The sequence below is a fragment of the Pseudophryne corroboree genome, chromosome 2 (genome assembly GCF_028390025.1).
Source record: "Pseudophryne corroboree isolate aPseCor3 chromosome 2, aPseCor3.hap2, whole genome shotgun sequence".
Taxonomy (NCBI): domain Eukaryota; kingdom Metazoa; phylum Chordata; class Amphibia; order Anura; family Myobatrachidae; genus Pseudophryne; species Pseudophryne corroboree.
In genome coordinates, this window is record NC_086445.1 from 1,039,118,698 (window position 1) to 1,039,134,779 (window position 16,082).

The window sequence follows — 16,082 nt, forward strand, 5'->3', positions numbered from 1 at the left end:
CTGCAGGTCGCTCAGATATTACGGGTGACCTTTGCGCAAAGCATGTGATGTGACGATTGCACAAGCAGTTGCAGGTTTTTCCCCACGCCATCCGGCGTTATGTGCAGAATATTACAGAACGCCCCCATAGATCACCAGTCATCGGTCAGACAAGGCGGCCTGCTTCATGTTACGCTATAAAACTACATATTGTAATGTTGGAAAGAAACGATTCTTATTTTCTTATTAATTTACTTTTCTTTAATGTAATTCAAAAATAAAACTTTGTAACAATGATCGTTAGAGGACAGAGAGCGTCTGTATTCCGCATCCGGATTCACCTTCTCCATTCTGCAAATAAGTTACAACTTCCAAACCGCACACAAGATTAATCCCTGAAAGAGATAAAGGCAAATTAATGTTGTCTGTGTACGCAGCCCGTACGTACGTTACCCATTGCCCCCTAGTGGCCGGCGTGTGGCACAGCACCAGGGATAGCAGACAGAATCAGCACTTGTGTTCAGTCCCCGGCACCGCAGCTTTGTCTGATTGCAGGGACTGTGTAATTATAATGACAGGACTCTCACCACACACTCCGGCTTCCGGCCGCCATCACACCTTGAACCCCAGAGATCTCATACATTCCTTGTGAGCCTCGATCAGGTCCTGGCAGTGCTCCTCGCCCTTCTCAATGATGCTGGACGGAGAACAGGAGACATAGATACAGATCTTATAATACACAGCTGTATAATCTCCTGTATATAACATCAGTATAAACAGCGCTGTCTGATGTAATCCCTACTAAGGAACAGCGCCGGCAGCGCGGCGAGGTACACCGGATATTACCGGTGACCTTGGATTACTGAGACTTTGCCTCCTCACAGTTGCCCTCGGTGACGGCTAATAGACAGTGCTGACAGCATTATCCCATATATATGGAGTATAGCACATACAGATCACTATGATCAGTACCGGAATCGGTCACATCCACACTGCCCATACGATTCACTTATCCGGTACCTATAGATCTCATACACCACAATCCCTGTATTATACTCCATAGAGCCACTTACAGTATATTACACAGACTGCTACCTACCTATCCAGTTCCTATAGATCTCATACATATTATACTCCATAGAGCCACTTACAGTATATTACACAGACTGCTACCTACCTATCCAGTTCCTATAGATCTTGTTAAGGAAATTTAAGCAATGTATAGAATCTATTCTGACTTTTTAATATCATGTAATACTAACAGACATTATTATGTAAGATGTTTTGCTGACAAAGAATGTAGGTACGTGACAAGAACTTGCTAAGTCACCCTAGTCTTGCTTATTTGTGTTATGTGCCCACCCAGGACCAGATGGTGTTCGATAAGGAGGAATGGGCCTCAAGGCCTGCTGTGATTGGTCCAAGCTTGGGTGGAGTAATTCTTTGTAAAATGCAATATTAGGGGCCATCTATGCAATGTTCGAGAGGCAGATGGAGCTCCCTTGTAATTACTTGTAAGTGCATGCTGACTGTCACTTTATTGTAATCTTGCTCTGCCATTATCAATATAAACTCTGATCTGACCACAACTGTCCACGTTGATTTTTCCACAACAATTTGGTGCCGAAACCCGGGATCTGAAAACGATTGGAACGGAATCAGGACAGGAACGGAGGACTGGAGACCAGATTGGCGCCATTCAAAAAAGGTGAGAACATTTGTGTCTCTGTCTGCTCTCCCCTCCTCCGCTCCTAAGACCCTCCGTCCCACTATCGTGAGTACAGATCCCAAGAACCTGAACAGTTGTTTTATGTTGTAATATCTGTTTGGATATGCATGTGTGAGTGTATGTAGATGCTGGCACATTGCCACATCAGCACGAGAGAGGCCCTTTATGGCTGAATGATTGTGCTGCCCCAAGTATGCTGGGGGCAGTGGAGTAAAAGGTAAGAGGACCCTATCGTCCTCAGACACGAATGTTTCCTATCTTCTCAGTCTGTCACGTAAACTGTCATTAACATTGTCTGCATAGTGGAAGGACAAATATAAGGATAAGTGTTGGTGAAGAGTAGTTTCTCTGCTGGTCTACCCTTGCTTGTCAATACCGGTCTGTGGGCAACCGATTGTGGCTCTCCCCACAGAACAGGAGCGATATAATCTCTGATTACCTCCTGGCCTGCTATCTGACAGCTCTGTGTACACTGGTTTGAGTCTGTTTCTCGCTACACTGAAGGGCGTGTCCTGAAGCTGCAGACTGGTGTCTCTGTGTGTCTCATGAAAAATCATACTTCTTACTTAGATAATCCCTTACTTGCATGGTTTAACCTAGAGGACATTAGAGAGCAAATATTGTTTGGCATCTTCGCCTTGCTGATTTTCATTTGGCTCTGTTGGAAAATTTAGAGGGACCAAAAAGCGGGGATTCGCTGTGTGGGACTTCCCCTAACAGCCAATAGCCATAGAATATAGTGCTGTGAAACACTGAGAGAGGGGTGCAAGAGTCCCCTCCACCATAGCAGGGCTATGGGAAACAGTCACAGCAAACGTGGATTTGGCTGATCACCAAATCAGAGTAATGGACGTCCTGAGACTCCTCGTACCCCACAGGAGGAGATGAGTAAGAAATATGGCAAATGGGTCAGCCGGCATTTACCTAAGTGGGTCAGGCTGACTAGGGGGATGGATTGTGGGATCCCAAAAGAGGGAACCTTTGAATTATCCCGCTGAGCAACCCTCTACAAAAAAATAAAACAAAATTCGCTGAGCCAAATGAATAGGCAGCTTGGAGTAGGTGGATGGTAGAATCTTATAAAAGACAGCAAAAATCCCAAAGTATTTTTACATCAGAAACAAGAACAGGAGGGGCAAATCAGCAAGGAGGGGAGGTACAGTCAGATGAGAAAGAGGGGGAGGAAGGGTTTTGTGTGGAGTGGAAGGTGAGCTTGTCGGTGAGAGAGATGAAAGGGCTGAGGAATATCGCTTGCCTCAAGCCTCAGCCTAACTTGTTAGAGAGCAGTTCATGCCTGGTACAAGTCAGTTTAGCCAGCTCAAGACAGAGAAATATACAGGAGGTACAGGAGAAAATGGTCCAGAGGGTGATGGTAGTTGACACACCAGCAACCCCCAGAGGGGTAAGTTTAGGGGGAGGAACAATTGGGAGTCCAGAAATGTGAAGTGCTACAATTGTGTGAAACAGGGCCACATTGTAAGAAATTGTCCAGCTCCAACAAGGGGGGCAGGATAGCGCCCGACAGGGAGGGCTTCCAGTGTTACCAGTCATCTTGGTGTTATGAGCCACAGCAGTGGTTCATTCCTGTTTGCATTCGGTTCATGTATTGTATGTTATATTTCTGTTTTCTTATGTACTTTAGAGTGCTATACTTTTGTTTACTAGTCTGGTAACTACAGTGACATATTTTGTGGGTCTTCCCACTAGCTGCATTCGGTTCATGTATTTTATGTTATATTTCTGTTTGCATGCCAGGATTTCTTATGTACTTGTTTAGAGTGTTATACTTTTGTTTACTAGCCTGGTAACTACAGTGTCATATTTTGTGGGTCTTCCCACTAGCCTTAGTTTTGTGTTTCTGTACTGGCGGCAGCGCCGCACATAACTTGTTTGTTTAGTTCCCATGTTATAGTCTCCTTAGCTGTAGCTAGTTTTCCCCTCACTCGCAGTCTCAGGTGGTGCCTTGTAACCTTGTAAGACTGGAGGGCATCGGAGTTTGGGCGAACCTAATTCGCCCATTCAAACGCGGCTGCCTTGGACAGAAGACTAGCACCTCAGGCACCATCCGACCAGTGGGAGGAGTAATGGAGTTTGGGTTAGAAAAGGTCTTGCTGTGGTCATTCATACTGACTGCAGCTCCACTCATGAGTACTGGAACTCCCCAGTTGTCACACATTCCACAGAGTTCCAGGGTCTCAATTTGTAACATTGTACTTGTTTCCTAACACTCGGAGAGTAGGGGGGTGATGCCGTTGTCCACTTGACCCTCTCTGAAATGCCTTTTTACTCAGTGGAGTATCTGGTGGACAGTGGAGCAGCCCGTGTTCTCAAGAGAGAAAGTATGTCAAATCAGGCAGGTCCCCAAACACTTGGTAAATGGGGGAAGGCAGGTTGCAAATAAATAAATAAATATTGTTTGGAAACATGAGGATGGTCGATTGTGTGCACATCTCCCTTCATATGTTTCCAAAGGGGGAATGATTGCTATGATTGCTATATTTTGGTTTGCACAGTGTTTGAAATACTTTATAACAGAATGGTTATGTTCTCCTTGTAGATAGAGGCGTGGCCTGTTGCCAAGGTAACGGCTGCAGTAACAGCAAAGAAATTGATATCTGAATTTGTGTGCAGGTATGGCCTACATGAAACGGTTGAGAGAGCAAATAGCGTATTAAAAATGTCTAAGATCTGTGAGCAAACAAAACTTACATGGGTACAAGCTTTACTAGTAGATCCTTTTGCAATGAGGTATACCCCAAAGGGATTACATGGACTTTCATCATTTGAGATACTGGCCCTCATTCCGAGTTGATCGGTCGCAAGGCGAATTTAGCAGAGTTACACACGCTAAGCCGCCGCCTACTGGGAGTGAATCTTAGCTTCTTAAAATTGCGACCGATGTATTCGCAATATTGCGATTACTAACTACTTAGCAGTTTCAGAGTAGCTCCAGACTTACTCTGCCTGTGCGATCATTTCAGTGCTTGTCGTTCCTGGTTGACGTCACAAACACACCCAGCGTTCGCCCAGGCACTCCCACCGTTTCCCCGGCCACTCCTGCGTTTTTTCCGGAAACGGTAGCGTTTTCAGCCACACGCCCCTGAAACGCCGTGTTTCCGCCCAGTAACACCCATTTCCTGTCAATCACATTACGATCGCCGGAGCGAAGAAAAAGCCGTGAGTAAAATTACTTTCATCATAGTAAAGTTACTTGGCGCAGTCGCAGTGCGAACATTGCGCATGCGTACTAAGCGGATTTTCACTGCGATGCGATGAAAAATACCGAGCGAACAACTCGGAATGAGGGCCACTGTTTGGCAGGCTGCCACTCAAATTGCATGGACAGTACGCTTCTCTTACTGACTACGTTGTTCAGCTTCATAAGCCACTGACTAATTTGCATGGCAAAGTGTTTTCTTCTTTACCAGATCCACAAGACACATCTGGAACCCCGATTTGATGGCCCGTACCAGGTGCTATTGACCACAGTGACCTCCGTCAAAGTGGAGAGGAAAGTACGCTTCTCACTGTAAGAAAATTAACTTTCAGGTCAATGATGCAAACTGGTCCTAAAAGCATGGGGCCCCCGGGGAGAAGAGAACTGAATGGACTGTTAAGATACGCTTGTTTTTCTGCCTGCTTGTTTGTGCTTTATATCAGTGTGTGCAGGTGAAAGGAGAACAGCAAAAGAACTCTATATGGCTTCTACATCAGCAGACCGCTAAGGAGCTGAACGCCACTGACTGTTGGATCTGTTCTTATGTTCCTGCTAACCATAAAGGAATCCCTTTGATTGGTATCCCTATCTCGATGAATGATCTTAACCTCACAGATTATAGCTATAATGTTGAAATAGACATAAATCACACTGCTCACAATGCTCTTTCAGACCTAGGAATATATTTAGAAATTGCTGGTATAATCTCTCCGCCCACTATGTGTATAGGGCCTATGTTTATTAACCACGTGGCTGAACTAAAAGGTCACCTAGTCAACTTACCTAAGGTATATGTTGGAGAAACAAATTGTAAAAATGCTGCCTTAGTGTTTAACATGGAATACAATGAAAAGTTATGTGACAAGGTGAACGGTAACTGTAACAATCAATGTTGGTGTGCAAAAATGAAAGCTCTTTGTGCCCCTAGGTGTGCCTCTCCTAACCAGACGGATGAGGATGATTGGGATTGTAAGACCCAAGTGCACAATAATATGGTATGGTTTCAGAGCTGGTTGGGAAACCATGGTAAGATAATCCCTAGGGTGCTGAAGCAAGGCCTATACTATATTTGTGGAAATAGGGCATACTCATGGCTTCCTATGGGAGCATGGGGGAGCTGCACTATAGGAAGAGTTGTGCCAGCCATAAGACAACGTGAGAACATCTCTTTTACCAATATGATAGAAACAAGCCCTAGAGAGACTAGATACAAGAGAGAATTGTTTACTGCAGCAGATAAAGCCTGGATGTGGTTCCCTGCCTGGACAGGCTGGGGAATTGAATTAGCAAATAAGTTAAATAAATATGCAAATATTATGGATGGGATAATTAATGAGACCACAAGTGCCATCCATGCTATCAATGAAGAAATGGCTCAAATTAGGAAGGTGACCCTACAAAATAGGATGGCCCTGGATTATTTGTTAGCTATGGAGGGAGGAACTTGTGCTGTTATAGGGGAGGAATGTTGTACCTGGATTGAGGACTCACATGACCCCATAGAAACGCACATGAATAAAGTAAAGGAATTACAGAAACAAGCTAGAGACATATCCAAGGAGGGATGGAATCCCTTCTCCTGGATGGGGTCAATTGGTGTATGGTTTAACAATCTATTATCGGATTTAATAAAACCCATAGTGGTAGTGATAGGATTGATTGTATTTCTTTTGATCGCTTGGAAATGCTTAATGTGCTGTATTTCTCATTTCAGGAAAAATGTGGATTCGCTCGCCTAATAGGAAGAATGATAACAGCCACAGAGATGACCGTCTGATGGCCCAGCCCAACTGCCCATCTCTTCCGAGAGACCCCTCAGTTGTTGTAAGAGTTGGGTGGAAGACATCATCTCTGAAAGAGGGTCCCGCAGGTGCACTTCGACAGTTTGGACACCACCCCAGAGGGAGTTTATCCCGAGAAGTGATTTCGACGAGTCAGTCATTCCGATTCCAGCGAATTCACCGAGTGGTCTCTGTGCCCTAGTGCACCTCTGGCTGCTGTTATTATTCTTACAGCTAGATAGATAGGTGTGTGAATGCTTCAATAAAGGTGTGTGAATGCTTAGCAGAATAGCAACCGCGAGGCAGTACTTAGTCAGTTCTTCCTCTTGCGTACATCCTGTCTCAATTGGTACTTTGTCACATAATAAAACCTGGGGGCATCAGAGTACTGGGTGGACCTAATTCGCCCGGGAAAAGCGGCTGCTAAAGGACAAGACTTTGACCTGCAGGTGCCAATTGACTGCGGGGTGTGGCAACAGAGTCAGGGTAGGCCCAGGTGCGTCTGTGGCTATATCATCCCCAGTCACAGTCACACCACCTTCTTAGCATTAGTAGTACTGCCATTGTTACCTTTTAGTTTATGTTTTTATATATGTGTGATAATAAAATTATCAAAAGGGTGAGAATTGTTAAGGAAATTTAAGCAATGTATAGAATCTATTCTGACTTTTTAATATCATGTAATACTAACAGACATTATTATGTAAGATGTTTTGCTGACAAAGAATGTAGGTACGTGACAAGAACTTGCTAAGTCACCCTAGTCTTGCTTATTTGTGTTATGTGCCCACCCAGGACCAGATGGTGTTCGATAAGGAGGAATGGGCCTCAAGGCCTGCTGTGATTGGTCCAAGCTTGGGTGGAGTAATTCTTTGTAAAATGCAATATTAGGGGCCATCTATGCAATGTTCGAGAGGCAGATGGAGCTCCCTTGTAATTACTTGTAAGTGCATGCTGACTGTCACTTTATTGTAATCTTGCTCTGCCATTATCAATATAAACTCTGATCTGACCACAACTGTCCACGTTGATTTTTCCACAACAATCTCATACGTATTATACTCCATAGAGCCACTTACAGTATATTAAACAGACTGCTACCAGAAGTCTCAATATATAACATTATAGATATAACACACATCCGCCCCCCCCCCCCCCCCTGGTCTCTGATTATACAGACGGCGTGTTCTCCGCCACGCTGCAGCAGACAGAGCGCAGCCTTCGAGCGTCATCGGATCCCAGGTAAACAATAATCAGCATTTATATGTAGCCTCACCGCACAGATAATGGATTTGGGCAGATTACACTTCTGTTATTGCAGCCATAGAAAATAATTATAGCTATATTGTGAGCATAGATGGGCAACATTAATGACCGCTGTAATGAGCTACTAGGGACCTGGGAATTAGGGTGTAAGTAGCGATCACCACAGGCCGCCGGCACGGAATAAGGGATTACAGGACGGGGCGAGACTCGCTCCGGAACATGAGGTCTCTTATGGTCAGGACAAGTTGCAGCAACCCCTGTGGCCAGCGTTACCCGTTTCTGGGCTGTCCGGGTAATGATGTCACTTCTAGGGGTACACAGGGCAGCGATCCAGAGTTTGGGGGGCACGGATGGTACTTACCAGGCGTCCCGCGCTTTCTTTGTCTCCGGGCAGGCGCAGCACGGCTTCAGCGGCTTCTTCTCCTGGCTTTCTGCGCTCGCAGGCGTGGACTCGCAACTCGCTGCCGCCAAGCTAGACATGGTGGGATGGTATCGCGTCCCCTGTGCCCGTGATAAGGATCAACTGCAAGAAGAGACACGCGGTCAGTCCGGAATTACACAACGCACGCCGGGGGCGCTGCAATTCTATATAATGCCCGGAATATAATACAGTGACTGGTAATAAATCACATTATAGTGACGCAGGACGCCGCACGTAACGCCTACAGCGGACGCTGGGCCAGCAGATAAACGCTGGTGTGTAATACTGTCCGTTTCCCTACACATACTGGTGTGGACACACCGGGCCGCAGATGAAGCAGGATCAGGTGTAACATGAGCACAGCCAACTCTGATCTAAACATAGATCCACTGACTCGGCCCGACGGCCTGTAACTGAGACCTACAACACGGCTGTGCCCACCGCCCGCTGGCAGCACGCCCTAATGCTCACATTCCCATACATGACACTGGCAGTATAATATACAGTGCTGCACACGTGGCATCACACACAGTGATATAACTACCACACGTGCCAGCAGCCGCCCCCACACACCTACTGCCTCCCTGTACCCAGCCGCACACTGGGCAGTCTACCCCCTGGGCATCTTACCTGGCCCTGGCACCACCCCACCCTGGGGCACCAAGGACCCCAGCACCAGCAACCCCAAAACCACCCTGACCTGGGGTAACAGCGACCCCAGAACCACCCCGCCCTGGGGCACCAGCGACCCCAGCACCACCCTGCCCTGGTGCACCAGGGACCCCAGCTCCACCCCGATCCAGGGCACCAGCAACCCCAAAACCACCCCGCCCTGGGGCACCAGCGACCCCAGAACCACCCCATCCTGGGGCACCAGCGACCCCAGAACCACCCCATCCTGGGGCACCAGCGACCCCAGCACCACCCCATCCTGGGGCACCAGTGACCCCAGCACCACCCCGCCCTGGGGCACCAGCGACCCCAGCACCACCCCGCCCTGGGCCACCAGGGACCCCAGCACCACCCCGATCCAGGGCACCAGCGACCCCAGAACAACCCCACCCTGGGGCACCAGCGACCCCATCACCACCACCCGCCCCAGGGAAGCAGCGACCCCAGCACCACCCGCCCCGGGTCACCAGGACATGACACCTGTGACCTCTCCATGTCATTGGGCACATGCACGTTTCCTGCCTCCCATGTGTCAGTGACAGAGAGGACACAGCTGCCCCCACACACATACATGACCCTCATCACATGTGCTACATATGTAGCATGTCACAGAACACGTATGTTATACCTCTGACCTCTGCCTCCCTCAGCCCTGCTGCCCCTGCACCGGTGTATGTCACCCCCCAGCACTGATACATGACACATGTATGACCCCGGTCCCGTGCTCTCCCAGGACACACAACATGCTACATATAACATGCTACATACAGGCGCTGCCGCAGCCCGGGCTCCCGGGAGGAGGAAGAGCAGCTGCGCCCGTGTTATAACGGGGTAAACAACTACATGTAACACACAACTGACATACTACATACATGTAACGTGCTCTCATGCGCTCTGCGATCCCGGAACTGCCGGTAACTAACAACACGTGACTGTCTCAAGGCGGCGGCTGGGAGATCGGCCCGGCAGCGCCACCTGGTGTCCTCCCGCTGCAACTGCAGCCCTACGGACACATCTAACAGCGCCACCTGGTGTCATCCCGCTGCAACTGCAGCCATACGGACACATCAAACACAGCGCCACCTGGTGTTCCTTCAGCTGTAACTGCAAACACATAGAGACATCTAACGTAGCGACACCTGGTGTCCCTTCCGCTGTAACTGCAAGTCACCTGTGCCGCAGCGACACCTGGTATCCGTTCACTCCAACTGCAGCCACTCAGATACATCTACCGCAGCGCCACCGGGTGTTTTGCCATTGTAACAGCAGCCTTAACGTCACATGTCCCGCAGCGCCACCTAGTGTCCTCCTGCTGTAGCTACAGCAACAACGTAACATGTCTAGCAGCGCAGTGTCCGCCCACGGTATCTGCAGCCCAATGCAACTGTACGTCAGAGCAGCGTCACCTAATACCCCGCCCACTAATCCGGCAATCCCGCCCCCGTAATATCCGCGAGTGTCGGCCATATGGTGACAGTGGTAAGCACCGCCCCCTGCTCACGTGACACCGTTGCCTGGTGATTCCCCGATGCCTGCCGGGTGCCCCGTATCGTAGCAACGGTGCCAACAAAGATGGCGTCCAAAGAGGAGGCAGCTGGGACAGGTAAGGGGGGACACTGGGGGTCTCCTGTATGTCACACACACCACACACTACTTCTATCTATCTATCTATCTATCTATCTATCTATCTATCTATCTATCTATCTATCTATCTATTATCTATCTCCTAAAGATTGTAAACTTGCGAGCAGGGTCTTCCTACCTCTGTGCCTGGCTGTTTTTGCCCAGTTTTGTTCTATTACTATTGTTCTAATTGTAAAGCACAACGGAAATATACTGCGCTATATAAGATATAATTATATAAATAATTAATAATAAATATATATATATATATATATATTTATATACTGTATGTGTGTGTGTGTGTGATGTATGTATGTGTGTGTCTGTGTGTGTGTGTATATATATATATATATATATATACACTGCTCAAAAAAATAAAGGGAACGCTTAAACAACACAATGTAACTCCAAGTCAATCACACTTCTGTGAAATAAAACTGTCCACTTAGGAAGCAACACTGATTGACAATCAATTTCACATGCTGTTGTGCAAATGGAATAGACAACAGGTGAGAATTATAGGCAATTAGCAATAGAGATGAGCGGATTCGGTTTTACTCGGTTCTCAAAACCGAATCTTATTGGCTATCCAAAACACGTGACATCCGTGAGCCAATAAGATGTCGTTTTGAGAACCGAGTAAAACCGAGTAAAACCGAATCCGCTCATCTCTAATTAGCAAGACATCCCCAATAAAGGAGTTGTTCTGCAGGTGGTGACCACAGACCACTTCTCAGCTCCTATGCTTTCTGGCCATACTTGCCTACCTGACCCTCTCCATGAGGGAGAAAATGCTCTGTTCCTGGACTTTCCTGGTAATGTATGATTGCCATCACCTGTGGTGAAACACCTTTCTTATCAATTAACTAGCTCACCACAGGTGATGGCAATCATACATTACCAGGAAAGTCCAGGAACAGAGCATTTTCTCCCTCATGGAGAGGGTCAGGTAGGCAAGTATGTTTCTGGCTGATGTTTTGGTCACTTTTGAAAGCTGGCGGTGCTTTCACTCTAGTGGTAGCATGAGACGGAGTCTACAACCCACACAAGTGGCTCAGGTAGTGCAGCTCATCCAGGATGGCACATCAATGCGAGCTGTGGCAAGAAGGTTTGCTGTGTCTGTCAGCGTAGTGTCCAGAGCATAGAGGCGCTACCAGGAGACAGGCCAGTACATCAGGAGACGTGGAGGAAGCCATAGGAGGGCAACAACCCAGCAGCAGGACCGCTACCTCCGCTTTTTTGCAAGGAGGAACAGGAGGAGCACTGCCAGAGCCCTGCAAAATGACCTCCAGCAAGCCACAAATGTGCATGTGTCTACTCAAACGATCAGAAACAGACTCCATGAGGGTGGTATGAGGGCCCGACGTCCACAGGTGGGGGTTGTGCTTACAGCCCAACACCGTGCAGGACGTTTGGCATTTGCCAGGGAACACCAAGATTGGCAAATTCGCCACTGGCGCCCTGTACTCTTCACAGATGAAAGCAGGTTCTCACTGAGCACATGTGACAGACGTGACAGAGTCTGGAGACACCAAGGAGAACGTTCTGCTGCCTGCAACATCCTCCAGCATGACCGGTTTGGCAGTGGGTCAGTAATGGTGTGGGGTGGCATTTCTTTGGGGGGCCGCACAGCCCTCCATGTGCTCGCCAGAGGTAGCCTGACTGCCATTAGCTACCGAGATGAGATCCTCAGACCCCTTGTGAGACCATATGCTGGTGCGGTTGGCCCTGGGTTCCTTCTAATGCAAGACAATGCTAGACCTCATGTGGCTGGAGTGTGTCAGCAGTTCCTGCAAGACGAAGGCATTGATGCTATGGACTGGCCCGCCCGTTCCCCAGACCTGAATCCAATTGGGCACATCTGGGACATCATGTCTCGCTCCATCCACCAACGCCACGTTGCACCACAGACTGTCCAGGAGTTGGCGGATGCTTTAGTCCAGGTCTGGGAGGAGATCCCTCAGGAGACCATCCGCCACCTCATCAGGAGCATGCCCAGGCATTGTAGGGAGGTCATACAGGCACGTGGAGGCCACACACACTACTGAGCCTCATTTTGACTTGTTTTAAGGACATTACATCAAAGTTGGATCAGCCTGTAGTGTGTTTTTCCACTTTAATTTTGAGTGTGACTCCAAATCCAGACCTCCATGGGTTAATATATTTGATTTCCATTGATAATTTTTGTGTGATTCTGTTGTCAGCACATTCAACTATGTAAAGAACAAAGTATTTAATAAGAATATTTCATTCATTCAGATCTAGGATGTGTTGTTTAAGTGTTCCCTTTATTTTTTTGAGCAGTATATATATATATATATATATATATATATATATATGTATACAGCAGCGGATTGGCACTCACCCTTCACGATACACGCGGCCCCGGTGCCCTCTGGAATCTGTAGTACATACAGCGACTCCTAGCATGCAGCGGCACTCAGGGAAAAACACTCATGGGTATTCCAAACAAGTGGTATTTATTCCATAGTGATAGAAAACAGATCCAACGTTTCGGGGTGCTGACACCCCTTTGTCAAGGTGAACAAAACAGAAGTGAGTGATAAAACAGTGTGCTTACCTTTATAGCTGAAGGGGGTGAGGAAATCCCGCGAACGGGAGGTGCAGCAGCGTTATCAAGGACAGTTCTGAACTTCCTGCCCTGTGCGTGAGTGCAGTGACGTGGTGTGTGAGCTCCGGTCACATGTTCCGGCATCGCGTCATTGGACGTCCTGGTTCCCATGGCAACCTTCCGTGTACATGCCGCTCGGCCCAGCGGTTGTCACGGGGGCACAGGAACTTACAGGCACGTCAAGCCGCGGTGGATATGGACTGGTTACGTGTAAATAAGTGCACATAACGAAGTATGCTACTGTGTCATCAGGACATAAGCACCTAAATATTTATATCTGGACATCGTTATATTGTACTGATACTGGCATTGTGAGTCCCACTAATCAATACTGCTGCACTGATATAGATGTGCAACTAAACACATATACATTAACTAAATTTTATATGACTGATACAGGACCAAAGTGTTCCCCAGAAGTGTCTGCATCAATCAGACTATGCATCATGGGGTTCCTTAGTCCTGGATCCCGGAGTGGGCAGTGTGTAACATAATGTTATTACAATAGAGTACTATATCATTGGTGCTTAAAAACTGACATATCAAAATACATTCCACGGCATTTTGTCATTGAGTCCATTGGGCTTGATGGTTGCCAGGTTGTAAATCCATCGCGCCTCCAGTTTCAACAGATCCCCGGCCCTGTCTCCGCCCCTCAGTCTCTTTGGACATTGATCGATGATTTGGAATTTTAAATCACTTAAAGAGTGTCCGAGGTCGGCATAGTGTCGAGCTACCGGTTGCTCCGAGGGTTTGCCTGACAGTGCAATCTTGACTGCAGATCTGTGTAGTGCAAGACGATCACGTGCATTACGGATAGTCTTGCCCCCATATTGTAGTCCACAGGGACAGGTGATTAGGTACACTATAAAAGTGCTGGTGCAGGTAAGTATGTGCCTAATATTATATGCTCTGCCTGTGCAACATGATTTAAACGTGGCCCCTGGGACCAGGGATCTGCATGTTTCGCATCCCAAGCATCTATAGCATCCTGGGGGCCTGGAGAGAAACGTGGTCGTGATGGATTGCCAAAGCCTGTAATATCCGAATGGACAACCCAGTCTTTGATACTTTTGCCCCTGGTGTGGCATACCATGGGTTTGTTTTTATGTAATGCCGGTAATGCTTTGTCGGTTGCAATGATAGGCCACAGTGCCCGTAAGGCCCTAGGCACTACTGGACTGGCAGTGTTGTACTTTGTGACAAATGGTAGGACTTGTGCATCTTTTTTGGCATAATAGATCCCTCCTGTGCATACGTCTTACTTCACATTGACTGTCGTGTAGTGCTTTATGGTCGTATCCCCTTTCTATAAACCGTTCTTTCACTGATGTCAGGGCTTCATCTAACTTTGTGGGATCACTGGTGATTCTTGCTGCCCTGATGAATTGTGATTTGGGCAAGCCTTTCTTCAATGCCCCAGGATGGTGACTATTATGTTTTAATAATGTGTTCTTATCCGTCGGTTTGTAAAATATCTCCGTTGATATTTTATTGTTATTAATAGACACCATTACATCTAAGTAGTGCAAGGAAACCAAGTCACAAGCCGCAGTCACCTTGATAGGGGAGTCCCTGCTGTTGATGTGGGTGATGAGTGCTTCAAATTTCTCCTGGCCGCCAGTCCATAAAATAAATATATCGTCTATATACCTTGAATAGTAAAAAATATGCTGTGATGTATTAAAATCATCAAAAAACATAATTTGCTCTTCCTGCAGCATGAAGGTATTGGCGAAGGACGGCGACACATTGCTACCCATCGCACAACCACTCGTTTGGCGGTAAAATTTACCGTCAAATAAAAAATAATTTCTTGTGAGGGTTAGCTCCAACAGTTTAAGAAACAGATTCACATCCACCGATTCCATGCCCACACGAATTAAAAATTCCCTCATGGATTTAAGGCCCGCCATCTGTGGGATGCTAGTATATAAACTGCAGATGTCAATGGTGCAGATCAAGGTGCCCGTGGGAATGTCCGGTAGTAACATGAGTTGATTAAGGAACATGGTGGTGTCCTTGATACATCTGGGTTGTTGGCAAATAAGCGGCTGTAGAATACTGTCTAAAAAGGTCGAAATTGGCTGATAAAGTGACTTGTGCGCGGAAATGATTGGCCTCCCCGGGGGCTTGTTCACGTCTTTATGTATTTTAGGCACTATAAACAAAACTGGTACCACTGGGAACTCTTGTTTAAGTACCGAGCATAATTTTTTGGAAATTTTTCCAGCAGTTTCCGCTAGATCTAGAATATTGTCAATCTCCTGCTTGTATTCCCTGGTGGGATCCTGGGGTAGCTCTTGGTAAACTTGATGGTCCGAGAGTTGTCTGTAGACCTCAGCTTTGTAATCTGATAAGTTCATAATAACAATTCCACCCCCTTTATCAGCGGGGCGGATTATTATGTCCCTATATGATGCCAGTTGTTTAAGTGCTCTATGTTCCGACTTTGATAAGTTGTAGTGCGTCCTCGTTGAAGCTGACGTATATCTGGAAACTGAATCGTCTACAAGTCGAATAAAAGACTTGATTGAGGCATTTGTGGAGACGGGGTCGAATTGAGACTTATGGGTAGAGTAGAGATGAGCGGGTTCGGTTTCTCTGAATCCGAACCCGCACGAACTTCATGTTTTTTTTCACGGGTCCGAGCGACTCGGATCTTCCCGCCTTGCTCGGTTAACCCGAGCGCGCCCGAACGTCATCATGACGCTGTCGGATTCTCGCGAGGCTCGGATTCTATCGCGAGACTCGGATTCTAT

The 16,082-nt window shown here is 47.3% G+C and overlaps 2 protein-coding genes across 3 annotated transcripts in view; one reads left to right on the forward strand and one right to left on the reverse strand.

Annotated features, from left to right (window-relative positions):
• Positions 1-211: 211 nt before the first annotated feature.
• LOC135050357 (cytochrome c oxidase copper chaperone-like) lies at positions 212-10,026 on the reverse strand. Its single transcript, XM_063956814.1, has 4 exons — positions 9,938-10,026; positions 8,334-8,495; positions 567-676; positions 212-374 (listed from the first exon to the last, which is right to left on the reverse strand). The coding sequence occupies exons 2-3, from the start codon at positions 8,450-8,452 to the stop codon at positions 592-594; spliced, it is 204 nt and encodes a 67-aa protein (XP_063812884.1). The 5' UTR covers positions 8,453-8,495; positions 9,938-10,026; the 3' UTR covers positions 212-374; positions 567-591.
• Positions 10,027-10,056: 30 nt separating this feature from the next.
• The window catches only part of CFAP44 (cilia and flagella associated protein 44), a 150,872-nt gene continuing 144,846 nt past the window's right edge, over positions 10,057-16,082 (forward strand). For both annotated transcript variants that reach the window (XM_063956812.1, XM_063956813.1), the window contains exon 1: positions 10,057-10,668. In XM_063956812.1, the coding sequence (XP_063812882.1) occupies positions 10,638-10,668 (31 nt within the window). In that variant the 5' untranslated portion in view covers positions 10,057-10,637. The remainder of the gene's footprint in view (positions 10,669-16,082) is intronic.

Coding starts and splice junctions, on each gene's coding strand:
- LOC135050357 (XM_063956814.1), bottom strand. CDS start 8,452: ATGTCTAGCTTGGCGGCAGCGAGTTGCGAGTCCACGCCTGCGAGCGCA. Junction 677..8,333: donor AAGAAAGCGCGGGACGCCTG/GTAAGTACCATC, acceptor TTCTCCGTCCAG/CATCATTGAGAAGGGCGAGG.